Source organism: Musa acuminata, chromosome BXJ2-6, assembly GCF_036884655.1.
Source record: "Musa acuminata AAA Group cultivar baxijiao chromosome BXJ2-6, Cavendish_Baxijiao_AAA, whole genome shotgun sequence".
Classification (NCBI taxonomy): domain Eukaryota; kingdom Viridiplantae; phylum Streptophyta; class Magnoliopsida; order Zingiberales; family Musaceae; genus Musa; species Musa acuminata.
Window position 1 is genome coordinate 8,260,972 of NC_088343.1, and position 27,555 is coordinate 8,288,526.

The 27,555-nt window shown below is 38.5% G+C and overlaps 1 protein-coding gene across 1 annotated transcript; it reads right to left on the reverse strand.

The window, feature by feature from the left end:
- Positions 1-51: 51 nt before the first annotated feature.
- On the reverse strand, positions 52-27,522 carry LOC135614602 (protease Do-like 7). Its single transcript, XM_065112129.1, has 24 exons — positions 27,020-27,522; positions 26,865-26,935; positions 25,563-25,697; positions 24,034-24,092; positions 22,808-22,844; positions 19,623-19,748; positions 18,675-18,764; positions 17,248-17,313; positions 16,983-17,039; positions 16,827-16,892; positions 14,216-14,323; positions 13,927-14,007; positions 12,411-12,460; positions 11,425-11,590; positions 10,664-11,173; positions 6,464-6,646; positions 6,295-6,397; positions 4,909-5,079; positions 4,730-4,809; positions 4,418-4,645; positions 1,696-1,911; positions 1,469-1,626; positions 536-647; positions 52-457 (listed from the first exon to the last, which is right to left on the reverse strand). The coding sequence occupies exons 1-24, from the start codon at positions 27,306-27,308 to the stop codon at positions 254-256; spliced, it is 3,366 nt and encodes a 1,121-aa protein (XP_064968201.1). The 5' UTR covers positions 27,309-27,522; the 3' UTR covers positions 52-253.
- Positions 27,523-27,555: the final 33 nt, after the last annotated feature.

Consider the following 27,555-nt stretch of genomic DNA (forward strand, 5'->3'; position numbering starts at 1 on the left):
AACCAGGGAATTTGAACCTGATGGCTGGCATAAATATTACACTCGCTTAACTCGTATCAATAAGATGTGAGCCTCTTATTCAATTGAAAATTATGGAACATATACTCAAATTTAGAATAATGAGGTGATTTACAACAAATTTTTAGCTCACTGGACCATCTTAATTAATAACCTATTGTAGTTGCATAATCACCAACCTCATCCCTTGGTGATCGAAGGATAAGACTTCCTAGTGGCTCTGGCATGAACCGTCTCACAACTTACATGATGTGTTGTTTCCTGATGCTATGCTGCAACTCAAGGCCTTGATCACTCTCCGACGCCACGTGGCAGTCTCTGGATCAAATTTAAGTTCCCAAGTAGGCCAGTAGTGAAGGTCCTGCTTCAGCGTCAGCACATGCGGCTTTCCATTCAAGTGAACTGTTTTCACTCTCACGAACTCTCCATGCTCCAGTCCCTATAATTTTAAGAGAGAAGAATCTTACAAGATCTTGAATTTAATAACACTACCGTGTGTGCACAACATAAGACATACCTTTACAACCTCCAGAAAAGTTCCAAGATCTGGTGTAAGTTTCCCGTTTACTTCTACTATCCATTGCAGAGCATAAAGACCATATCTATGTACTGGACTGCCATGGCACCATCTGCATTCACAAATGGTAATGTAATGCTTATGACAGATATGAGAGCTGATAACCTCCAAATAACAAGAATATGAATGTTTGTCCAGAAACAAAGATTCATATAGAATTTCTGCTGCTTCAGTACCCCCAATAACTCTACCAACAATGTAATCCTGCTGAGGGAGGGAGTCCATCAACTTAGATGGCTCCAGTGTAATGAGGTATGTGTAATCCATCTCTCGTGAGATCCAAAACATTTCCCACAAAAAGGGTATACCTAATGCACGAAACTCCCACCAATGCAGGTTTAGGGAGATTCAATGTACAAAATCTTATATTTAAATATTTTAAGAAAGTTGTTTCCGTGACTCGAACCTGGGTCTCCCAGATTGCAAAAGAGCAACCATCATATCATAAATAGAATATAAATATCATAGAATGTCACAAAGGACCTTCTATGAGAACATTTCCCACGTAGAATATAATTATTTAGTTAATTAATGCTTCATGTAGACAAATATACCCTTACCATCTTATCTTTCATCAAAGGTTTATAAAAGCTTGAAATTTTCAAAAGCGTTACAAACCGGATGATCATAGAAGGTCAATAAGAGGCATGGAATTGAACCAATGTTAAACATGCATCCTAAAGCACAATTATAAAATTCATTTCTCCATTGTAAGCAGCATATCTTGAACGATGAGATGTAAATTTAAGTACGTATGACCTAGTACCATCCTATTAAGCCTACTATCAGACATGTTATTGACTGTACTCTGTGCAACAAATAGAAAACTGGAAATAAGGAGCAAGTGATTTAAGAAAGGGACTGGTTTCTCACCTTGCCACATAAACCCCATGTCCTTCTTCAGGAAGAAACCCAAGTGCGCGAACTGCTGAATGCGGATCCTGAATTATGCATCCACACCAGTTCACCATGCGAGTTGTCCCATTACCATCCCTTATATCAGTTCCAACAACAATCTCTCTTTCTTGACCCTGTATTGACAAGAAGCTTAGTCTAAAGCAATCTTAATATTTTCTTCCAAAGCAGATTATTCAGTTTACCTGGCGTAAAATAGTCATTTTTAATTCTCCATCATTGGCTTCACATTTGTCTAGTTCCCTGCAAGCATTCTCTATGTCAAGAAAGCATGTGATTGGTTCTCTATCGATTGCCAGAACCATGTCCCCTTGTTCTAATAGACCCTCGGCTTTTGATCCAGCTAAACAACCCTTAACACGCAAGACTTGTCTTCTAATTGGATCCTTTTTGGCAAGAGCCTGCAAATAAACCTCTTGATCAGTAGAGAGGGACATATAGAACAATATGATTTATACTTATTAAATCCCAATCCAATACCAGTTTTTGTAACCAGTACAGTTCTAAGAGTGGATGATAACCCATACTACCTGGTATCAACAGAAAAATAATAAAAAATACATACCAAGCAGTACTAACCTATACGATCCAATACTAGTCTTCAGTTGTCCCGGTAAACACCGAGCTTAGTACCAACTGGAACAACTGAAATTCGATTCCTTGTTGCTACCAAACTAAAGAACAGGGCCAGTTTCAGAAACTCAAACTGAGTTCCAACAGCAAAAAAAGCATGCTCAACAGTTATAAAATCAATAATCATACAAAGAAGATGCCTTTTGGTACAAAACTAACAAGTGACAAACTTAGATCTAGATCATCAATATGACAAGTATATTGATATCAATCAATCCATATAGAAGATCATAAGGTGGTCTGATAACTGACAAATATATTTCACAACAGCTAACTACAATTCTGTCTGAGACCTTCAACCCATGGATCACTTCAACAGAAACTAGTTGAACATGCTTTCATCAATAAGACAAACCAAAGGGATCTCGTGGCTCAAATTGGTATCTTACTAAAACTAGGTGTAGAGAAATTCTTAAACTTTATAATCATCCAATCCAGCCTAAAACTGTGTAACTCCAATGCCCAGAAAGGAATGGCCAGAGGTTACCATTTGGGTGGATTTGAGATTATAAATATCATTATGCTCACTGCACTACTGCTACCACCAACAATGTTTCATCTCTTAGTTGTTCCAGAAATTCACAAAGATGCACAAGTCTAAATGATCTACAACAAGGTATCAAATACCAATAGCAGACCAATACTGGTCCCTGTTTGGACTAGTTTGGTCCAATACATAAGAGCCTTTTTCAATGAATTCTACCTGATTAGAGCCAAAAAAATCATTAAATATAGGTGACTTTTAATTATAAAACAACAAATAATGAAGTGAAACATGTTTTTAACAAGGGTTACAAACTGTATTTAAAGATACAAGCTAGATTTGCATGGATCTGACCTAAATCCATGAAAATCAAAGCCTCATCCAAGAAGATATAGACTACATCCACGAGGTCAAACCTTGATCCACACAGGTGTAGAGATCCACAATGTTAGCTAGACCCAAAAGGATCAAGGTTTCATCCTCATGGATCTAACTTAAATACATCAAGGATAACACCTAAAATCTATCCTATGTTCATGAAATCCATTCCTAAAATTGTTGCAACAAAATGAGAAGTGAAAACTCGAATCAGATAATCAAATTAAAAATTATTGGATTTGCCTATTTTGGACAAAACCCAATTTGGATCATGGATTGAGGCTTGAATTTGTAGAAATTAAGCTTACCTTTGAGTAATCTTAATTAAATTTGGGAGAGGATTCAAGTGAGTTTGTAAGAGATTTTGGGCAAACTTCAAGCGGGATTGAGAGAGGGAGTGAAAGAGGAATGAAAGAGAAGAGAGGGGAAAAGGAGGATAAAAAGGTCCAACAAGTGTTGCAACGTCTCTCTTTGGATCCAGTAACCAGGCAGTAGGGGATGGTCTTTGTACTTGTTTCAAGGCTGTCCAGTAAGTACCGACTGGTGTGTATCAGTCCACCTGATATTAAAATGCTGATCTACACAATGCTTTGTTAATTTGTAATGACTTTTATCATACAAAAAACATAGCCTACAATAAGTGAGATTGAATGTGAGTGCCATAATCCCCCTTGATAGGGCACATTTCGGTATCGTCCACGTGGACACAGTAAAGCAGACACGATGGCACGGACATGGAACCGTAAGTGTAATGTGGCCGCCCGAGGAGTCGACCGTAGTTAATTGACCGTATACGACCAACTCATCCTCGTAGGTATAAAAGCCAACCCTCCCTGATCGGTAAAGGGGGGATTTTTCCAAAAAGCTCAACTCCTCTAACTACACAGTGCTGACTTAACCTTCGAAGGGGCCAAGTCGGGAAACCCCTCCCCTCCCGACGTAGGCCTGTGTGCAGGAGCCTAGTGACGATGAAGTGGACCGCGTGTCGACAGAAGGATCGCATGCGGAGCCAACCTTGAACTCAACTCGACCCGACTAAGGCCTCATCGCAGGGACAATCCTGAACACCGATGATCGGACTGAGCCGTGCTGACACCTCGGCCGAGAAGTTCGTTAACTTGGGTCTATCCTCACAAGTGATGCAAGATTTTTGAGGCATTAATTCTGTTTTTTGGTCAAAAAGCTCTCTTTGGTTCTTGCTATGGAGGTTAAAGATGTCCTCTTAAAGACAGCTGCACCTTGTGACTACCCTTTAATGTTCCTCCAATTATCACTCATAAAAAATTGATCAACAGGATAAAAAATTTCTTTCATAATAGAAAAATAAGCCACTGGCTTCAGTGGAACTTAAATTCTAACTTCTAAATGAAGAAAGACAATCTATGAGAATTAAGAATGAACATATTAGTTACCTGTACCCAACGGTCACTCAGTCCAAAATTTCTGGCCTTAGAAAGCAAGGTTGGATAAAGCTCAACTTCCAATATTCTAACACGTGGCATTGGTCTCTTTATGCCATTGATGAGAAGAAGTGGTCCTGGTGACCCGCAGATAATTTTCTCCAGAACTTGACTAATTGCATAGATCGGTATGCCCCTAACAAATTGATGATCTTCCAAAGAGCTACAACCATACTTCAGCTGCACCATGGAATCATGGAAATTCTTGTTTATAAACATGTTTTATGATAGATAATTTATAGTAGTGCAAAAAATTGTGGTTACCTGAGTAGAAAAGCTTGCCCAAAGTGCTTGAACCCTTCCATGTTCATCGGTAAGCACACCAGAAAAAGTACTACCAAAATCTAAAGTTAACAAAAACTTAGTACACAAGGAAAATAATGTATTTCTTTAAAACAAAGGTCCACACATCTGAAAAAACTGGTATGCAATAGAAACCATACCAGTATCAAGCTCAATGACTTCCATATTAGTTGCTCGATATCGTGGGCAGTCAGCTGATCCAATATTCAGAGCAGCACAAGGATTGGTAACAATAGATTTCCTTGATGTTGCTTGTAAACTCCTACTTAATCCCACAAGATATACCGAATCTCCTCGGCGTAATGCAGGCTCTGGATAGGGGATCAGAAAGCATAAACCATGAGTTAACTTGTAGATAAAAAAAATAGTGATTTTGACCAAGTTAATCAACATAAAAATATATGAGCCGATCATCTAATACAACTAAGATCAATAAAATAAAAAACAGTATGGACAAATATAACTCTATGTCTCTCTATCTAGGTTAAATTATGGTATTCAATTTGGAAGATAATACAGATGGCCTAGTTAATAGTTTATTCTTTGGGTATGCACAAACCTTTAAAACAACCAGTTCACATCTTGCTGCTTGCAGTCAGTATATCTTGGGTGTTGCAACAAACATTTCCTCCTCTTTACAACATTCCAAATTCATGTTTGAAAGAAGATATAGTACTTGAAGACTTTGCCACTAGGTAAAAAACAATGTTTTCTTCTGCTACTTAACATAATGCTATATTCAAAGCAGGTAGTCATCAGATTAAAATGATCTAAAATATAGGTTCCTTAATGATCCACTTTTAATATACAGATCATAAACTTATTCACATATGCATGCGTCAAAAGTATTTGCATCACTACCCTACAAGTCATAACATATTTTCACAGGTGTCCTCTGTATGAATTCTGTAAAATCAATCATTAAGCAAATCGGAGTTAAATGCTATGAACATCAAATTGTCATTAGTTAAGAGTGTTCAGTCCTAGCCAAAAATGCCCAACCATGCCTAGCTGTTCCACCAGCATGGCCACCGTGCAAGCACCGAAATAGGAAGAACTACAAACATTGCTCTTCCGTGTCTATCTAGAAGCGAAAGAAAATTCTCATAACCCATCTATTGCAGCTGAAGTTGCACTCTTTTCTTGCCAAAGTTGATTAAAGCCATAGAGCAGCCTAAAGCACAAGTTCATTGAGAGTATCAATGATGAAACTATAACAAAATAATTATCATTCCATACTTAACAAAATAATTATCATTTAAAGTAAAAGACCAATTATTTCCTTACAAAAGCAAGATGACATAACAGAGGAAAGCTAGGATCATGATTGAGTAAAATATTTCATCAACTCAAGCATAATGTTATGACTTCAACAGAGTCACATGCAAAATGTAACAGTATAATAATTCTCACAAGAAATGAAAGTCTGAAGAGGCAACAGAAATAATGACAAGAATAATTGTGACAAGAACAATTGCAGCATGATCAGCCAGCAGAGAAGTCTGTGTCTAGATAAGTAAACTAACCAGGAAGAAGTTCAGCGGCATGAACACAGGAAGCACCCATCCCCAGAGCAGAAGGATTATAAGCAACAAGAGCATAATTGTGAACAGGGTGCAAGAAAACAACCTGAGGATGGTTGCATAAGTACAATAGCATTACACTGATCATAGTTTAAAAATTAATGAGCCTTACCTCTCCAGGAATTTCCATAGGATATGCAGCAAATGACAGCATTACATCAGACACAGATACAGCAACAGTGTTCTTATCAACAGCAGCTAAACCCAAGGTATCTGAATGATGTACAATAACTCCTGTCCCAAAAAAATGTTGAGAGTGCACACCATCAATCATGCATGATGGTGGTACATGAACCTGCAGTGTGGACAACATACAGAATGTCAGAGGATTAAGCATGCTTTATGTAAAAGCAGTTTACTAATCATGATAGGTCATTGTAGATCACACATAACTAATCCAGTTTCAATTGATTCTGTAAGTGTCTAACAGTACAGACTCCAGACTACGTAAGAAGAGAACCTCGTTGAAATGGATAACTCATGGTATAACTATGAGACTTAATGAAGTATCAGGTTATTAAATTTATATGAAACTTCCAGTTTCTTTATAGCTTGATTGCATCTTTTTCTCTGTTCTCCTGAAGAATTTCTTTTACCAGTATACATAGGAGGCTTCTATGAAGCAGTGAGTTATTAAACTTATATGAAACTATTGAGTTCCTTATAAAACTTGAAGGCATGCATACCATCTTTGCTCATAAAACCCATCAAACTTCTATCCCTACTATGGCCTTCTACCTCCTATATTCTTCCCTAACTTTACCTTGCCTATTCTTTTCTATATTGCATCATAACAGTATAGCATGGTTACAATCACAGATACCTAACTCATGAATCTTTTTTTATATGTTTCAAAAGGTTTGTCCTCAACTTTCTTAGTATTTCGTAAGAATAATTAGAATAATCAACGGATTTGTTTTGGTCAGTCAAGGATTTCTAATTAAATTTTAATTTAAGGTAAGATGTCAGGAATGCAAACTATGGTACAAAATGATTCAACATTATCCCTTAAGAACATGATTTTAAATAGGATGGATACGACAACAGAAAATCAAATCAGCCATCATAGAACATTGAAGATTATGCTCCGAAAGCGAAAAAAATCAGTCTCTTCTAGTGAATTTCGTTTGCGAGAATATATAGGCATCTTTTATGATGTATTATGTTAAAAAAAATGTTAATTCGAAATTCTCTACGGATGGATGACCATGGCAATCCTCTTCCCAAAATTATTAAATTTCACCAACTGTTAAAATTCCATCTTCCCGAGTCCCTACCACATATTTCTTCCTACCTTGCACTATGATTGCACCGCATCAATATTTCTGAAATGATATAAACAAATTTAAAATGCCAACAAATAACTTGCCTAACACAATGCAAAACATCAAACAGTCACATTTTGCAGTGAAAAGGAAACTTAGTCATTTGCAACCTAACCAAATATAACAAACCAACAAGATAACAACTCTGTTTTATTAGCTCAAGTTGCAACCAATACTTTCTACCTACCATGCAAACTTCCAAGTTCTATCTCCCATAAGTTTATGATCTTCCAAGGAGACTTCAACTTAGTTTTTTTTCTCCCTATCTTCTACCCCATATTAATGGTACTTCATTATTTGCCAAAATGTATCACCAGTTTTTAACAAAATTTTGGTTAAATAATTATTAGACTTGAAATGTGCACTAATTATTAGTCAACCCATCTGGATGTACAAAAACCATAGAAGCACCAAAATTCTTCATGACCTATAGGTCAAAGCAACACAATGTGAGGAATCCATATCTTAGACCAGCAATTAGAGAAATCCATTATAAGTTTCTATCTTAGCCAAGAATTATCGTGCCACCTGAAACGGTACAAAACAGGAGGCACTCACCAGTCTAGGCATGGACAGGTACACAAACCATTCCCATTTTGGGCGGTTCGATCCAAATGTTTTATAAAAACATACAAACCCTAAAATAAGTGTGACGTCACCCATTTAGGGCTTGCTACCTGACGCTGCTGTTGCCGATGTCATCATTGCCATCACAGGACGTGGCCCGCCCATGTGCTGTCGTTGCAAGACGTCGCCCACTAGTTTGCTGCCACCGGGGAACGTCACCCACCTGTTCGCTGCCGTTGTGGGACATCACCCGCTCATTCATTGGCGCCGCAAGATGTTAGCACTCGTACGCTGTCACCACAGGATGTCGCCCGCACATTCACTAACATTTATCTCTTTAGTACACACTCTTCTCGTCCTCTACCTTCTCCTCCACAGTTTCGTCCTCTTCCCTCTTCCTCTCCTCTTCTTCCTTTTCCTAGACCGCTCCATCTTCTTCCTTCTTCCTCCATAGCTCTGTTTTCTTCCTTCCTCCTCTTCCACTGCTTCCCCTTCTTTCTTCTCCACCTCCACTCTATCTTCTTCCTCATCCTCCATCGCTCTGTCATCTTCTTCCTCCGTTGCTTCCCTTTCTTCCATCTTCCTCCTCCTCCATTGCCTCCCTTCTTCCTTCCTCTCTCTCCTTTATTTCTCTACTACCCATTCCTCTTCTCCCTCTTTTTCTTCCTCTACGAAACACCGATACATACCGATGTACCAACACATAGCACTATGGTAGTGACCGGTATGTACCAGTCCGACAGGTCCATACTAGAGGGTGTGTCAGTGTGCGTATGTCAACACATACCAAGTTTGAAAAAAATCTTTAAAAAAAAAAAATTTGTCCGGTACAAAGCCTGCACTGCAATCAGTGATTTACAAAGCGCTAGGCGCCAAGGTCCACAAACGCCCGAGACGCTCGCCCGAGCGAAGCGAGGCGCTAAATTATAAAAAATATATAATATAATTATTTAAAATTATCTAAATTATAAAAATATATAATATAATTATAACAATAATTTCAAATAAATAAAAATTAACAACATTAAAATCAAAATAATATATTATTAATCTATTAACAGAAAATTAATCATTTCAAAATTCAAATAAACTTAATATTAAGAGTATACTGAGCCTGATGGAGAAACGAGGAAGCAACGGCGAGCGGCGGCAGCAGCAGCAGCGAGCGGCGGCAACGACAGCGGCAGCGGGAAAGGGAGCGGAAGGCGCGAGCAGCGGGAGGCCTCGAGGGAGGCGCGAGCAACGGGAAAGCACGCGGGAGGGCTCGCAGGAGGCGAGAGGGCTCGCAGGAGGCGAGAGGACTCGCAGGAGGCGCGAGCAGCGGGAGGGCTCGCGGGAGGCGTGAGTAGCGGGAGGGCTCGAGGGAGGCGCGAGCAGCGGGAAGGCTCGCGGGAGGGCTCGCAGGAGACGTGAGCAGCGAGAGGGCTCGCGGGAGGCGCGAGCAACGGGAGGGCTCGATGGAGGCGCGAGCAGCGACAGCGGCGAGCAGCGGCAGCGAGCGACGAGATCGCGATCGGGATCGAGAGCGGCAGCAGGTTAGTGTTGGGTTAGGGTTAGGGTTAGGGTTGGGGTTATATCGGTTTAGTTGGTTCGATTGAACCAACTAACAACCGAACCAGGACCGAACCAGACCTAAAATTCTGGTTCGGTCGCCTTGGTTTACCCAGGCGCTCGCCCGAAGCGCCCAGTGCCTAGGCTCGGGCGAGCGCCCAGGCGGCACCTGTTTGAAGCGCGCCGCCTGGGACATAAGCGAGGCGCTCGGGCCTCATCTCGCCTCGCCCGAGCGCCTAGGCGAGCGCCCGAGCGCCTTTTGCAATCACTGACTGCAATGTACCAGAGAGCACCAGCCTTGTACTGGGTGATACCAACTTTGTACCAAACATTCCATGAGATACAGACCCTGTATTGTCCCGTATAAATAGGATACCGGGTGTACCACCCAGTTGACCCAGTCTGTGTACCGATAAACTCCAGCATAAATACCGAGCAGGTGACCTATCGAAGCAGCAAATGCCACTTGTGCAGAACTGTACCAGACGACATCGAAAACCCTGGCCTTAAGAAATTTTAAAATAAAAAGCTAATGGCTGCTGATTAAAGTGCTCCAACTTAACATAAACAAGCATAATATACTGCATTCAGTAAGAAACCAGTAATTTGAAGCAAGCATACCACAGAAAGTAAACAAAAGATGAAAATAAACAAACAAAAGCCAATCTGGTATTAACAAATAGAAATCCATATAAGAATTTGTAGCCTAAGCCTCCAAATTTTAAATCAAACATTCAAACAAGCACCTGAATTAATAGATACATAAGAGAGGTCGATCAATCATCGAAAACAGAAAAGTTGCATCGAGAAACATTTAGATTTTCCCATTGATATAAAAATATTGAAAAATAAATCACTTGTTTGCCTACCTCAAACATTACAAGAGTGGGCTCGATAACCTGTTCTGCAAGTGATGCATTGATCCTGACTGCTTCCTGATCATGTAAAACCTCAGTATTTCCCAAGTTGTGTTGATGCTCAAAAGCCTGATCTTTAAGTTCATTCAAAGCTCCATTAGAGAATACTCTCCCTTCCACTATTGACTCTTCCTCCACTCGTCGCCGTTTCTTCTCAATTATCAAACCTTCACCAGAGATCGAATCATCAACAATGTTCTCATCGTTAGTCTGCATTCTGTTACATCCATCAGCTCGGTTTTCATTGCTGTCATGATGATTATCTTCCAATTGTTCTGACCCAACCATTGGTGCTACCATAGTGGAGGTTGTGCTTATTTTACCACAATTAACAGCTGAAGATAATAAAAGAGAACCAACTGGTGCTGCTGGCCTAGCCATCCATAAGCCTGTGCTATCATTGCGTTCATATATTTGAGGAGGAGCATACCATTCATGACGATCAATTGTGACAAGAACTGACTGCAGGCCAAATTAATAAATCCATTATAAAAGAGTAGAGTTTGTGAGCATCATTTCATGACATAAATATTGGCTTTAAAGGCTTTCAGTCGTAAAAGCCTGATAAGTCTGCACGTTACTAATGAATGAAGACCTTGATAGTCATTAGGAAGTTGCAATTAAAAGGGTTAATGACTAATGAGATATAGTACACATGGAAATCTCAAGGATTCCACTTGCTAAATAACAATACATAAAAGAATGAGCAGAACCTTGTTCCGATGGCGATCCACATAGCTCACATATTCTAAAGGCACACGGGCACCTCTAGATAGTTTGGACAGAACTGATATAAAGTCACCTATTTGTGATGTCTCTTCTCCAGCAAGCTTCTTGATGATGGCATGGCGTGGAACACCTGCACGAGATAGCATATACCTGCAAAATGTAGTCCAACCATACTTTGCATTACAGAAAAGAGTATTTGACAACAGCTTAAGTAGCCAATCTTATAAGCAGACACTGTTTGGCACACAGAACTAATAGGATAGATATCATATATCATCAGAGAAAAGACATGTTAAGAAAATTTCACTTGTGAGAGAAAGTAAACAAAGCATAATTAATTAGATAGTGTCCTAGCCTCCTAGGAAGGTGTACTTGACCATATAGCCACCAACATGTGAGTAATTAACCAGAAGTTTGGTAATACAAAATGAAAACAACAAAAACAATATATATCACAACCAATCCACCAAGAGCATCCTACTAATTATAACCAATAAATGTATAGCACTACTTATTACAAATGTATGACAGCAGACCACCTAGTTCCTAACCAATAGACCAGATTAGATCAATCACGCTGATCCTACTGATTTACATCTGGATTCAACTAAGCCCACCAGTCCAACCATTCTTGTTCAAAAAACATATGATTTTACAACCAAATTAAGATAATTCAGCAAAACTAGATGGTGGTTTTGCCAATCTTTCTTTTACCACTATCACCACAAACAGCAAGCCTTTATTTCGATCATGGTCTTGCCAATCTTTCTTTTACCACTACCACCACAAACAACAAGCCTTAATTTCCAAGGACATTAATCAAGCTACATGCCACATTAAGAGACTATGCAATCAAAATAGGATCATATTAAGATAAATTGACACAACTTACATGTATAATGGATAAATTACAATAAAGCAATAGAACTTAGTACAAAGATTGAGCTTGTTTCTCAAAACAAAAGCTTACCCTGTATCTGCAACATATACAAGGCCACATTTGAAGCGAAAATTTCGAGCCTGTTAAAGAAATGGATAAGCATACTTGGAATACATAACAAACTTATGGTCATAATCAAAGCCTAAAAAAGCCTCATGATAAAACATAGGTTGCTAAGGATTGTGGTTTCGAACAATTAAAAGTAAAAAAATGATAATTATATATCCAAACTAATAAGTGAACTAAAGATAGATTTCTGATGTTAAAAACATTAAAAAAAATTATCCAAGGTAGTTTCCTTTTTAATATATGCCCCTGGAAACTTGGGCAGTTCAAGCAAGCAAGTCACTTTTAACCCCATAAGGCTTCTCATTTTCTGCTGCTCTATTTATGAGCGCAATTAAATGTTACCATTATCTTAACTCAGTTGGCCATGTCAAATGTTACCATTATCTTAACTCAGTTGGCCATGTCAATATACAGCAAGCCACTTGGTACCACTACAGCATCAACATGCTCATGTATACAGTTGCTGTCAAACAAAATCAATCAATTTAAAATCTGTGTTAACAGTTCGATTTATATGGGCTCAACAAACTTAACATTCACAATCTAAGTGCTGCTAGGTCACTAATTTGCGATCCACTGATTAAGACCCTTTAAGTGCAACTAGGTCATGAATTTAGGATTCACAAAATAAGTTAACAGAGAGATAAGCAGGGACATGTATGAAAGCAAGAGAATTCAAACAAACCCGACAAACTTTTAGTACAAAGGCAAAAGAATGTCAACTATTTTTTCTTGTACCCCATCTTAACCCTATAACTGGACAACATTTACCAAAGTGGTATCTATCTATGTCTCTCTATTTTTGGTGGGTCAACAATCCTTCTTCAAATGACAACATTATGTTAGTCTCATGTCGGTCCTATACCAGTTTTAACAGCTCATCAAACTAATATATCAATATGCCAAATGGAATACAGACTCGTACAGACCAGTATCAATAAAAATATAATAAAATATGAATACCATCTAAAATTGGTCCAAATGATCCGATACTAGTCCTTAGTTGGTCTGGTAAATATCGGTCTATACGTACCAGTCTGAATGGTATTTGAAATCTTGTTCACATATACATTAGCATCTCTGATCTCATCTATTGGATGGATACTACCTCTGGCAATATTCTTCTTGACTAACCTACACGATAAGTATCAATTGTAGAGCATGTTAGATGGATTCAACAACCTATTTAATAAGGTTTGAAAAATTAGGATTGATAAGGGAATTGGCTGAGGGGTTTCATTCCAGACCAAACTAGAACCAACAAGTTGACTTAGATTTTTAGATTCTCAAGGATCATAGGAATAAGCCTAAATCAGCTAGAATTATCTGTCGAATCTAGGATTGCTTCCAAACAGTCAACTGACTGCTCATTGACATTGAACTGATTGCTCATTGAGATTATAAGTGCCACCTGGTGGAATGTAGATTGAAAATAGCATGGAGTAGTTACTCGAGTTCCATTGAAGTAATTCCTTACCTGCTGATATGAAAGAGGATGGATCACTGCACCACTCACTTCAAGAAAATAATTTGGCGTTATGGAATGCAAATCCTGAACCTGAAGCATTAAAAATCAGCAGTGCAAATGCAAATTCTGAACATGAAGCATTAACAAATAAATGTGAACTTGTCAAAGCAAACTGAGGAATATATAAACACCACATGTATCAAATGCGGTTCATAGGATCATCAAGAAAGCATTTTACTATATGAATACCACATATTTCAAATGGTGAAAAAGAGAATTTGCCACATAGGAAACTTACATTCAACTTAACGGTCAAAGAAGTTCCACCTCTTTCAATAAGCAAATCTATATCTTTGTTTACGCTGTCATCAAGTAAGGTCTCCATTTTAAGAAATTGAGTAACAACCTGAAGTTAAATATCATCCATTAAATCACAAATAAAAAACAGTTAGCAGATTTATGTAACTAAAACGAAAAGGATATGACAAATGGGAAGATATGTTTCCATTGACTACTTTAAAATAAAGTGATCTTCGTATCCTGAAACAATATAACAGACTCAAATAAGTAAGAGCATCCTCTATGATAACTACAGATAGTGACTATGCTCCTGGGGATTTCCAGTAACAACAGAGCTCTGGTTGCCCTTTATTTGCTCTTTTCCATCATTGCAGACCAAATGGTTGCAGCGAACATAGTAAAACTGAATATAAACAATGGGAGTCTCCTTCAGAATGTGCAGTCAAATCTATATATTTTCCAACAAGGCTAGAAGATATTCTGCCACCGGTATATGTATCTTCTCCCACTAATTAGGAAACCCTAATAAGAACCTTGTTCATGTAAGGCCTGGGAATGAGCCACTAACTGATTCAACAGTCTTCCTTAAGATAGGATTGGCTAGTGGAGGAGGCTTGCTGTGAATGTTTTATGGTCAGGATAATGTCTAGGCACCTAAACAAATTCTGGTACACCACATTGGACTAACACTCTTGAGGATCATAATGGATGTTTCACATTAGATACTAAGTTCACTACTCAGAAATATAAACAGAAACAGTTGTGCATTCTTCACTAATAGTTATTGTATGTTAGCTAGTGTGACCCCATACCAGTCCCACATAGGAAGTGAGAAGATAGCGTATATAAAGCTAGATGGGCATGGGTTTAAGCATTTTGAGTCATGTGGAAAAATGTTCATTATATCCAAGTTTTGTGCCAGTGGAACTAGCACAAGGGATGTGCACTAATAAGGTAAGGACTCCCTGTAGATTACAGAGCCATCACTATGACATGAGCCTGACAAGTCACCTACTGAGATTGTAACATCCCAGTTAGTATCACATCAAAGAGTAAAAAATGGGCATGATGGTAAGGCTATCTAGGCTTACTATTACTAATGTATGCTTAAGCATCTTAGGCCACATGGTTTAAGGCCAACTGATTTGGATTTCAAACCAATCAACCAACAAGTCCAGTTTGGGACTGAGAGAAACATGAAATTACTAGTAGTGGTGGGACCTTGACTGAGAGTAAATAACATTATAACAATACTACTATCACACTTAGTAATGTAATCATGCTACTCAAATAGATTATCTACATCACCTTTATGTGCTGAATGTGCAGGTGTCTATCTTATTTTAAGAGCTTTAACTGCAATGGCTATTTATCATGAAGGCACATTTCATATCCCCATCCAAGCTTTATGCTCATCCTGATATAAGATCGATTCTTATACATATCACAGGACCCAGAGTTACTATGATTTAGTAAAGTAATAACCAAGGTATGCAGTTTTGAATAATATCGTCCGGTATGGGCAGTACGTACCGGTCCGTCAGTTGACCGATACACGGACTGCCCGTTACCGAACGATATATATATATATATATATATATATATATATATATATAGGCAACGTCGCATCACCTCGGCGACGTCACCCAGAGAAGGATATATATATATATATTGATAAGGGAAAAAATGGCAACGCGCCACGTCAGCCACGCCAGGTGGACGCACTGCCCGAAGAGGCAAGCATTAATGCCGACTCGACGTGCGCCGACGTCACCAGCCCTCAGCCAACCACCTCGGCATTTGACCCCGTGCGCTCGGCCGAGGCACAGGAGCACATCGACCGAGGTTCGCCCATACCCTGCGGCAGCCCGGTTCTCCACGCAACCCCAGTGGCGATGTCAGACGCCACGTGAGGTATTGTCCTGCCCCTGCAAGCGGGCACGTCAGGTAACATCAAACTCATCTATAAATACCCCAGAGTTCTAAACGAACAGTGGGGACTTTGGATTACACTTCTTCCTCCCAAAACCCCCTCCACATCTTCTAACTAGATCGTCGGAGGGGTCGGGGCGAGCTCCTGGCCCGACCTGTGTGCAGGTGCGAGACGGTATCACCTCTTCCCGGCGCTGCGGCGGAGGTTACTCCCGGCACTAACAATCGATCCCGACCGCAGGGAGACCCCGAGGGACGTCTGCCCGAGATCCCCGACATCCGGACCCCCGAACCGAGCCGCGTCGGCCCCGAGGCCACGGCTTAAACAGATGCCCCCCGCATCATATATATATAAGGCAACGTCGCGTCTCCTCGGCGCGACAAAGAGTTGAGACATTTTATCATATGCTAAGTTGCATAACATAACAAATCTAATATCAAATAGCATTAACACAAAAGAGTTGAGAACAGAAACAAATTCTTTGACGGCAGACAATAATACATGCATCAACTTGACTATGACAAGAGTTCATAGTTATCCATATGATGGTCATAGATAAGCTTTACTTCAGAAAACAATGAGTTGAGAAGTCAGAAAGCAACAAAAAAGATGAAATGGTTAAATGACAACAAAAATTAGTTGATAGAATAATTAAGAGAAAGATGCTCCTACTTACGTCTCCATTGACACGAACAAGCACATCACCAGGTTCCAGATATTTATGAGCAGGACCACCAGGCACCTGTAACAATTAATCAATCAGAACATAGAACACCATCACATGATTACATGAAAGCTATAAAAGTTCTTGGTAGAATTAACAGAAACTCACCACAGAGTCTACAACTAACATCCCTGTCTCTCCGGTATGACAAACGAGCCTCACCATCTGATTGTTAGCCGAAAAAAGAGAGAAAGTTATGGTAAGCATATCAAGTATTAATCAACAGTGTAAAAAGAGTTGGATGCATAATAGGAAACCGAAAGTCAAATATTAAGGAAACTTTGAATGCAAGTGTATATATACATATATATCAGCAAAGAGATAAGTAAATTAATTTCCGAATGCACTAAACATCTAATGAATAGCAACATACCTTCTCTGTTTCGTTTTGAAGGCCAAGTCTCCGAGTTTCATCAAATCCCTTATGAACAAATGTTACCTAAAAAATCAAACATAAATCATAAGAACTTTAAGAAAAGACGATCTAAACAAACAAAATCATTTCTGTTTTCATGTTATACTTAGCAGCTTATCAATCAGATTGACCAAGAAGAAGATTGAGGCAAGTACATTAAACCTCAGGCATAACATGGACTAATGTCATGGTAATATAATTTTGCAATTAATCACATATCTATAATAGTGGCCTATAGTCTGGAACATCATCTGAAATCTTCAACTCTGCAGAAACATAGCAATACCTTGGCCGATGCAGTTGCATACTCTGCCCTTCTTAAAAACAAATATCAGAGCACACAAAAGAAAATTAGAAAAGATCACCCTAACTAGTTCCTTTCATCTTACTTTTGTGATAGACCATTTTCTGACCCCTCATTTTCAAATAAGCAAAATATCAGTATTCCATACTACAGCAAGCCTAACCGATTTTACCACGGCAAAAAAATGGGTCTTTTTCTCAACAAAATAATGGTTTGCATCAGGTTATATTCTGACAAATTTTTAAAGCAAGACAGGAGTGGTCTCAGGTGTAAATGTAATTACAATTTTTCTGTCTCATCATTGATTTTACTACTACATCAAAATCAGGTCGGGTACATTTGTCGATGGTCAATCCACCCAAACCACTGACAGATCATATGCATGAAACTTGAAAAAAATAAATGAATTGTGAAAGTTCTTAACATCAGTAGTAAGTATTGTGCAACTAGCTCTCATACAAACATTTTACCTTTCAAAAGTTTTGCATCATAAAAGGCTGGGGAACAGATTATTCACACAATGATTTGATCAACTTGGTTGACTTAAAACATGTCAGTGATGAATGCACTTCTACCAAACATATAATGATATTTTATCTGAACCACAAGGAACAACAACAACGGCAAACAAGCCCATAAGATCTCAACATCTATTACACTAAAATCCTAGATAAAAATAATGTCTCAAGTCAAGATCTGACAATAAATTTAATGCTCATACAGAAGTCCAGATGTCGAATTAAAATGATGGTGAATGTCAAGGGTAATGATTCCTCGATAAAGCTCAAAACTAAACAAACAAAAGTCCTTATAGTAGACACCATATATATGGGAAGCAAATAACTAGGTGTTAGCTGGTCAGCAATTTCTAAGAGGACTAGAGAGAGTCTAGAGACATCATTACAATATTTGGTTGGGAAACAAGAAGGCCGTGGACAAGGCAATAGAATTAAGAAAGATCAACAAAGAATATGTACAAGGCAACAACAGCAACAATACATTGATCTCAAACTAAAAAGCCCAGCAACCTCATAAAATGCACAGAACAAGAGTAGCAGATATGTTTACCCAAAAAACAAACCTGAAGTGTTCCACGAGGAATTGTAACAGCATCAGGCTTGCTTCCAAACGTACTCCAACTCTTTTGAATTAATGTTAATGCTCTTACAACCTGTAAGAAATTACAAGATAAAAAAGTTACAAAACACTTAATAAGCCAGAAGCACAAATCTTAAAAGAAAGCAAGCACTTATTCACAATTTATGGTGCTAAAATACAAAACAAGTACATCAAGTCATCAAATCAAACCAATGGTCACACATCAACATGTAATAGTGCTGAAAGTGCATTACAATAACCTACAACAAAAGGTAGCATTATTAACATCTAGAAAATACAAAAGGTAACTTTATTAGGCCCACAAATAGCTTGAAGAGGATCTGAAGATTCTAAGGATGCCAATTGATCTGATCATTCAAATTATCCTTCAGCAAACCTAATATCCATACAATCAAAAGATGCCAAGCTTGACAGCATTATGTGCATGAAATTACTTGTCTTATGCTAGCATTGTGGCTTGTGCTCCATCAGCCTTTTGGCTTAACTTATATCCTTCTGGAGCAACTGTTTAACTTTTCCACTTCATTCATTAAATTTCCAAGGGAAATTTATAGGCTGCTCAAGTTCAAGAGCTTAAGATGCTAAAGCAATATCTTTTTACTAGCCACTCATCATTTTTGTTCATGTAAATTCTTCTATGCCAAAAATTGCTTTGGTTAGTAACTTTCACTAACTTCAACTGGCTGATGCTATGTTAATAATAGAAGCCTTCTTGACTACCGAGATCCTGAACCTTGTGCAGTGCATAATTGGACTTCCATATCTTTTAACAAGAAATTCAAAGTAGCAGATTAGTGCTTTTATTTAACACTCAGAAAATTTATAGGAACATTATGTTAAGAGTCTTAAGACTAAGAAATCCGACATAATTTAAAACATTTGATATGATAATATAGCCAAAAAAACCAACTCGCTCTAGTGGAAGAAAAAATGCAGAAGCACTAGACGATTTGCTCCCAGCATTTAAGGCAACAGCTCTTCCTTGGCAATCTATGACTGGAGAGCCACTTGAGCCACCTTTTGTTCCAGATGCAGCCTGCACAAGAAAGTAAAACATGAGTGAAATGTTATGAACAAAAAGAACAAAAAAAGGTGCAAATACTCATAATAACAAGTTTAAATTTCACAGAGATGCTAAATAAGAAAGAAAAAACATGACAATGCTGACTGTATTCTGAATATACTCTCACTAGAAACTTCTAAGAAATTAATTTGAAATTCTTACTCACAAGGCAATATCATGATGCTACCATGAATTTTTACTGAGTAATTGATTTGAAATTTCTAATAAACTGAATGTCATAAGTACACCATATAAAGCCAACATGTTGATTAGGTTAATTTAGAATAGCACTTTTGTGACTTGCATTTCTCAAAGAATCTTTAGGGATATTCTAGTCAGGATGGTGTACTTAATGTGTCTTAGTAGCAAGGACTGCAATTTCGTACCGTACCGGAGTTTCGACGTTCGCTCGGTACAGTACGAAACTGTATACCAAGCGATATACCGTTCGGTATACCACTCGATATATATATATATATATTATATATCATGGTATACAATTTCGAATGGTACTGCCCGGTACGGGCGGTACGTACCGGTCCGAAGACATACCGGTACGCGGACCGCCCACTATCGGACGGACCGTGCTACAAAGCTACAGAGCTACAATGATACGATGTAGTAGTGCTACAGTAGAAGGAAATCACTCGATAAACCCTGGTGTACCGTTCGGTATGCCCTGGTGTACCGCTCGATACACCGGTACCATACTATACCGAGCCAACCTCGAAACATCGATACGGTACGGTATTGCATACCTTATTATATATATATATATATATATAGAAGGCGACGTCGCATCGCCTCGGCAACGTCGACGATGCGACGTCGCCTTTTCCTTCCCCACACGGGGCGACGTCGCCTCGTTTATATATATATATAATTTTATTATTATTTTTCGTTCCGCCTGGTAGCGTACGGTCCACGTACCCATATGCTGTCGGACCGGTACGGGCGATATCATTCGGTATTGCCTACCTTGCTTAGTAGTAGTTGAAGTAACCTGATCACCAAAAAAAAAGGTAAATCTTTAACAACTAAAATAAGGCGCCTAGGAGGTTAACAACCACTTCATGGCCACAAATCACACTTCAAACCAACCGTCTCCAAGTTGGGCTCCAAACTGATATCTTCAGAGGGATAAGCCTAAACTAAAAAACAATCTTAGAACCACCTTTTCAATCAATCTCAAGTCTCAAAACCCTATCTTCCAAGGATGCTCCTCACGTTCTTCAACACAATTTATTTCCATAATGCCCAGCAACAAGGCACAGCTCTTCAATGAAAAAGTGATAAAGAATTGAATTAGCACGATATATGACACCTATCCTCATGTCTTTTTTCCCTTTTTATGGGTGAGAATTTGGGGTTAATTTAAGCAACATGATCAAATTTTTTTTATCTCTGTAGGTTTACAACAGATCAATTTTTTTTATCTCTGTAGATTTACAACAACTCAACACCAATTTGAGCAATATATTGTAATATTTAGTATTAATATTTTTCCTTTTTTTTTTGTTCCAGCAGCATACCACTAGCATGGCACAATCATTTTGACAGCCAGCTGAAACCCCACGTGCCAATGAATTTTAGGCCTTGCTTCTGGGAAATCTGGCATCCAGAGGCCATCAAGTATACTCGTTTAAGCTTCTACAAACTAGAATTCCAATCTGAAAAATAGAATCTATATAGGAAGGCAAATTAACAAGACAACTTATTCACATCTAGATATAAAAGACATCAGGTGATATTATGAGCAAGAGGTGAACACAAAATAACACACGTAAAGCACTATGGATCAGAGAGATCTGTTGGCAGCGCAAAGAAGGAAAAGAGGAAAAAACCAAATAGGAGTAGGGTAAAGATGGACAAGGGAAAAGATGTTTAATATTTCGACCATTTTGAATTCATAAAAACATGCACTATTCAAAACAAGGATAACCAAACACAAGTAACCAGCAAATCATCCCAACCAAGAATTTGTCGGAGTGCTAGCATGCATTTCAACCGAGAATCTTTATAGATAAGTATAGCATGCAAAGCATCTAACCGTATAAAGTCATTTAACCTCAAATAGTGTATAATCACATTGAAACAATCAATAGAACATTCATCCAAATATGTTCTAAAGGATGCATTAACAATTAGGTGGTCCTAGACTCCTAGTCATAACAATTGTCATGGAGATAAAAATATTTGCCACATCCAAGGTTCATGCATGGCATACCAATAGGCTTAAACAACTCCTACCAATTGAAAGCAAAAAGAGGAAAGAACTCTCGAAAACCTAAAGTATGGTCATTATTCTAAATCACCATTCTTAAGGTATGACATGGAATCACTTATTTAAGACCAAAATGATGGGAAAAAAACCATCTCAAAGAGGGTCATCTCTTGCATTCAATGCTAGTTAGAATTCAGTTAGAATTTGGTAGCATTCATGAGAGTCAATCACCAGATCCTTTCTTTCTTGCACTTTTGCTATTGACATTGAATGAGATATCAAGTTAACTTTAAAAACCTTTAACTTTCATTTTGACTTTTCACCAAGTAATCATGGGCAGATTCAACCACTATCAAAAGTCAAAGCAGAAATTTACTAAACTTAACACCATTGAACATATAGCAGGTAAGCTTTAATATCTTATATATACAACAAAGAACAATTTATGGAGAAACTATTTTGGAGTGGATAACTAGGCGCCGTTGTAAATGGTTCAGTGTGATGACATTTGTTTTTCTTTGGATTTCCATTTCCTATAACATATCTAATTTGAGATTAACATACTGATGATTAAAAACAACTGACAAAACTCACACCACTATATGAGATTATTCCCATGAAATTCTCTTACAGCCTTTGACAGAGGTTAATTCGCTATAAAAAGTCACAATAAACAGGTATTCATGTTATAACGAAATATGTAAGTGATTAACTAGCAGCAAATGGTTAAAACTGATTGAAATAAATGGAAAACTAGAATTCAGTTTTAAATGTGAAGCTTCTGTGAACATCTATCAGTCATACATACCTGCATGTAGAATGTATTGAAGTCATTGTATCCATCCCTGTATTGAGAATGCAAAAATAACATCACTTAACTAGGAAATAGTGGACACTGATGAGAGACTCAGAAACCATGATGTAACCGACATAATGATAATGCAGCAACAAAACATTAGTGTGACATACATGATCCAAAAACAGTGTCAATCATGGTATACATCACTGGATTAACATGAATGCTTCCTTTCACAGTTCATGTGCTAGATACAGAAGATCATGGTAAACATCACTGGAGTAATAATTATGTAATTATAACACATCAATTCATTACAAACGCAAACTACTGTACATCTGAGCCAAACTTGAAGATCAATATAAGTATCTAAAATGGCAGTTTAATGAAATAGAAGATGAGTTTGAGATGTTTTTCCACTTCGTTGAATTGAACAAGTGTCAGACAAGTGTAGAATGCTGAAGAAAATAATTGTTGCAATTAGAACTACGAGCAGATCAGATGGGATCCACCTCCGGTTTGGCTACAGACCAGATCATCAGGTCAGTCAGGATTTGGATTACCCGAATCACAAACTTAGTCCTTATCCAATCAAGGGGAACAACCTGGAACTCCAATAAAGGATAGTCAAGTAAACAAGGATTGCAATTCAGCCAACGGACACAGCCAGAGAATGAAGTAACAAATTCAGAGCCATAGACCAGAATGCAAAAGATAACTGAAGCCTCATTTTCTTAGCTAATACCCAACAAACACTAATTAATTGATAACTGATTTTGTGAAACAAAATTACCAACCAAAAGAGAGAAGGAAAAATAAACATCAATGAAACGAAAACAATCAATCAATCTGAGAAAGACGAGTACGAAGCCATGGATAATGTTGAACAGTCGCTCGTTACTGATGTGAAAAGAAGATACTCTGAACTTATAAGCAATGGGAAGAGGAATGAGGGGAGGCAGCGCACCCTCAAGACTGGGGCAGCAAAAGACAAGATAAATGGAAAAAGGTGGAGGCAAAGATTAAAAATGAGGGAAGAGGGGGTGATGGTTGGTGTTTCAGGACAAAATCTGATATACGAATGTAGTTAAATTGTAAGGAATTAGTACGTTAACTCTTCTTAATTCTTATAAGTTATAAGTACAGAAAAGTTCTCAATGGCGTTTACTATCATACATTATAGCAAGACATACAAATGATGCATATATTATGAGACAGATAAAGATGACAGCACATACTTTTTATAGTGAGGAGCATCTCTATCAAGACGTGCTACAGTTCCTGCTAAAATGGAGACCTGCAAGTTTATAGAACCACAGCATAAGGAAACTCTTGAACTACACTTGTTCATCAGTTTATGGTGCATCCTGGAGTCAAAAAAATTTACTGCACATATAAATGAAGGTATGGACTTCCATGCATAAATTGAAAGGCTCTTATGCGCATATGGTGCATGCATTAATATGTAAGCGTGTTGTGGGTTAGGTGCTTGTATGGCACATGTATGTGTGGTTGTGTGGATATCTACTGGTACTTGTGTGCTGCAGGTTATCATTTATTCATGTCTAGCGAGCATGTGAAGTATATAAGCATTCTTTGTTCTAGTTGCATGCAAGTGTAAATTCATACTTGTAAGAGTAAAATCACATATACATGAGCATTACCAGAAGATGGATTATCTAAAAAGATAAATGTTGGTAAACGAGATGGTGAATATCGCATTCATAAATTTAAATGGGTAACAATAGCATTATTAACATGATCGAAGATTACCGTTTTGACTGACATATGTTGGCACGAATTGAAACATACCATGCCAAAAATGTTTTAGCGTTAAGCATGTCGATTCATGCTAGAGGTGCCGACAAATAGCAGCCAATATTTTGCTTGTGCCAACCATCAGGGGGGCATTAATTGGCACACCACAGAACCATGCCACATCAACAAGGTGTTGGCACAGCCCTATGCCACGAAATGCAAGCTTTGAATATGACACCAAGAACCAAGGCCTTCAATTTTGAATAATACTGGCCGGTACACGGACCGCCCGTTACCATACGGTATATACATACATTTGTATATATATATATATATATAAAGTAGAAGGTGACGTCGCCTTTTATAAAAATATTTATATATAAAAAATCTTTTTTTTATATAAATATATATGTCATTTTTTTACTTATATATATATATACTTATATAGGCGACGTCGCCGGGGAGAAGAGAGAGGCGACGTTGCTTCGACGACATCGCCGAATTTTTATTTTATTTTATTTATTATTATTATTATTATTATTATTATTATTATTATATATAATATACCTATACCGAACGGTATATCGCTCGGTATACAGTATCGTACCATACTGAGTGAATGTCGAAACTCCAGTACGGTACAATATTTCAATCCTTGCCAAGAACCAAGCTTCGCATTAACAAATCTTTATTTCTAAGCTATTCAGTTATTTGACATATAAAATTATGTGAATTCTCAAAAGCGACATGTATGTATATGTAATACTTGTTGTCATTATAATCTTTTGCACTAGTCACACATACAAACATAATCCCTCCTCCACCAGAATAGTACATATAGAAAAAGATTCACAGCAAGTCCTTAATTAAAGACATTTTAAGAACCTCACCCTGTTTCCTGCAAGGTATTAACCACACAATTCTAAACCACATGCAATAACAATTCTTTGACTTATTAAAAATGAAAAATTAACAAGGTCCATTAAACAATCATAACTATGATACGTACCTTTTCACCACTATCGTTTCCTACAACTCGTATCTCCAAACCAACACAAGCAGCTTCAGGTGTAAGGGGAATCTCCTCGTAGATCAAAAACTTGATTGCTTCAGGGTCATAGCGGAAGAAGCCAAAATCATGTATCTAATCATAAAAAGACAGGAAATGTGTAAGACAGCAACCAATTTTCCTAAAGCAACATGAACAGCAATCAGATTTTCACCAAATTGAGAATCTGTAGAACCCACTACTAAGTTATGGTGGAAGACATAAAATATCAAATGCTTGCTTGACATAAATTATCCGATGTACTAAACATCTATGTTAAACGTCATAGATATGCTTGTGTTCTAAAATTCAAGAACAGATCAACGAGATGGATTTCTTGCTTCATATTCCCATTCTTCAAGTGTCCAAATTCTCAATCCGAATCCATTCAACTTAACAGATTTCATAAGATAAATGGTAAGTGGGGTAGGAAAGAGAATAGATCTCTCCATCATAACACGAGTGGCATTGCTTGTTGATCACTGGCAAAAATTCTATCAGAACCTGGTTAATTATAAGCTTTCATGCCTAGCAATACAAACATATGCCTGAATAGTACGTATTTGCATTATTAACAAGGCCCTCCCAAGAAAATAAGACGAAGACATGAAGCTATCCACTGAGAGGCTCAGTTTATTGAGAAAACAATCTGTGGCATCAACAAGTGCATAGACCTCATTAGTTATAGAACAAATTAGTGTTTTGAAATATTTCCACAGGATCCTTAATATTAGATTTCAAGAAAAATAACCCCAAAAAAAATTATATCCAAAGAACAATGACAAGAAAACGTAACCGATGTCAAAGACCTCCAAGAAAATTCATCGCTCGAATAGTTGCTAATCACGAAGTTACTGAAACTGCAGCCAAGAATCAAAAAACTGAAAACTTACAGGATCCTTATCTCTACTGGATAGACCGGAATCGTGAGCTTGAATTCAAAAAAGTGATCCGAGAAAAATGATATTGAAAGAACTATCTCAATGGTGAAAAGGTAACCAATGTCGAAGACCTCCAAGAAAATTCATCGGTCGAATAGTTAACGATCAAGAAGTTACTGCAAAACTGAAAACGTACGGGGTGCAGAATATCCAAGAAAACTCACAGGATATTAGAATTCAAGAGAAATGACCCGAGAAAAATGACATCGAAAGAACAATCGCAATGCCGGAAAGGTAACTGATGCCAAACACCACCAAGAAAATTAATCTCTCGAAACAGTTACCGATCAAGAAGTTGATGAAACTGCAGCCAAGAACTTACAGGATCCCTGTATATCGGATAGACCGGAATCTCCTCTCGGTTGACAAACATCGCCTCCGCAACGACGGGGCCTGCACCAGCACAAAACAATCGCATGGATAAGAAGCGAGCATCAATCTTGATCGTAATGGCGAAGGTCAAGATCGAAAAGGTACCCGGCTTGACCACATGGCGGTTGGTCAAGATGATGCCCCGGCCCTTGTCGACGACGAACCCGGTGGCATAGCTGGCCCCGGCGGTCTCCGTGTCGAAGCCGCGCGCGGCAGTGGTCCGCAGCACCACCACCGCGGGCACCACCTTGGCGAGGGCCCGCCGCCAGTCCTCCGCCGTCGCGGCGCCCTCCCGACACGGCTGCGCGTCGATCTCCATCCCGAGATCTCCCTTCACGCACGAGGTATCCATCGCCTCTGGCCCCAACCTCTCCAGCGCGTCGCCCTCTCCCATCGATCCAAGAACAAGCGATCGGATCCAACCCTTAGATTTAAGGTCAGTGTTAGGGTTAGGGTTCCCAAATAGAGGCGAGGGGGAGGGGTCCAAAATGAAGGGGGGGATGGGGGATGGAGAACCGAAGGCGTCGGCCGGAGAGGAAGAATGGAAGAACAAGAAGAGGGTCGAAGATTGACAGGAGGGGTCGACCAAATAAATTGTACGAGGCGTCTTCCCGTGAGTGAAGTCACCGGGAGGTACGTTT

Bases quoted from the DNA above. Each gene is read 5' to 3' on its own strand.
- LOC135614602 (XM_065112129.1), bottom strand. From the start codon at position 27,308: ATGGGAGAGGGCGACGCGCTGGAGAGGTTGGGGCCAGAGGCGATGGAT. The intron at 24,093-25,562 runs GTACGTATCATA...ATAAACTTGCAG, and splicing joins GAAACGATAGTGGTGAAAAG to GTCTCCATTTTAGCAGGAAC. The intron at 22,845-24,033 runs GTATGTGCTGTC...TTCTCAATACAG, and splicing joins GATGCTCCTCACTATAAAAA to GGATGGATACAATGACTTCA.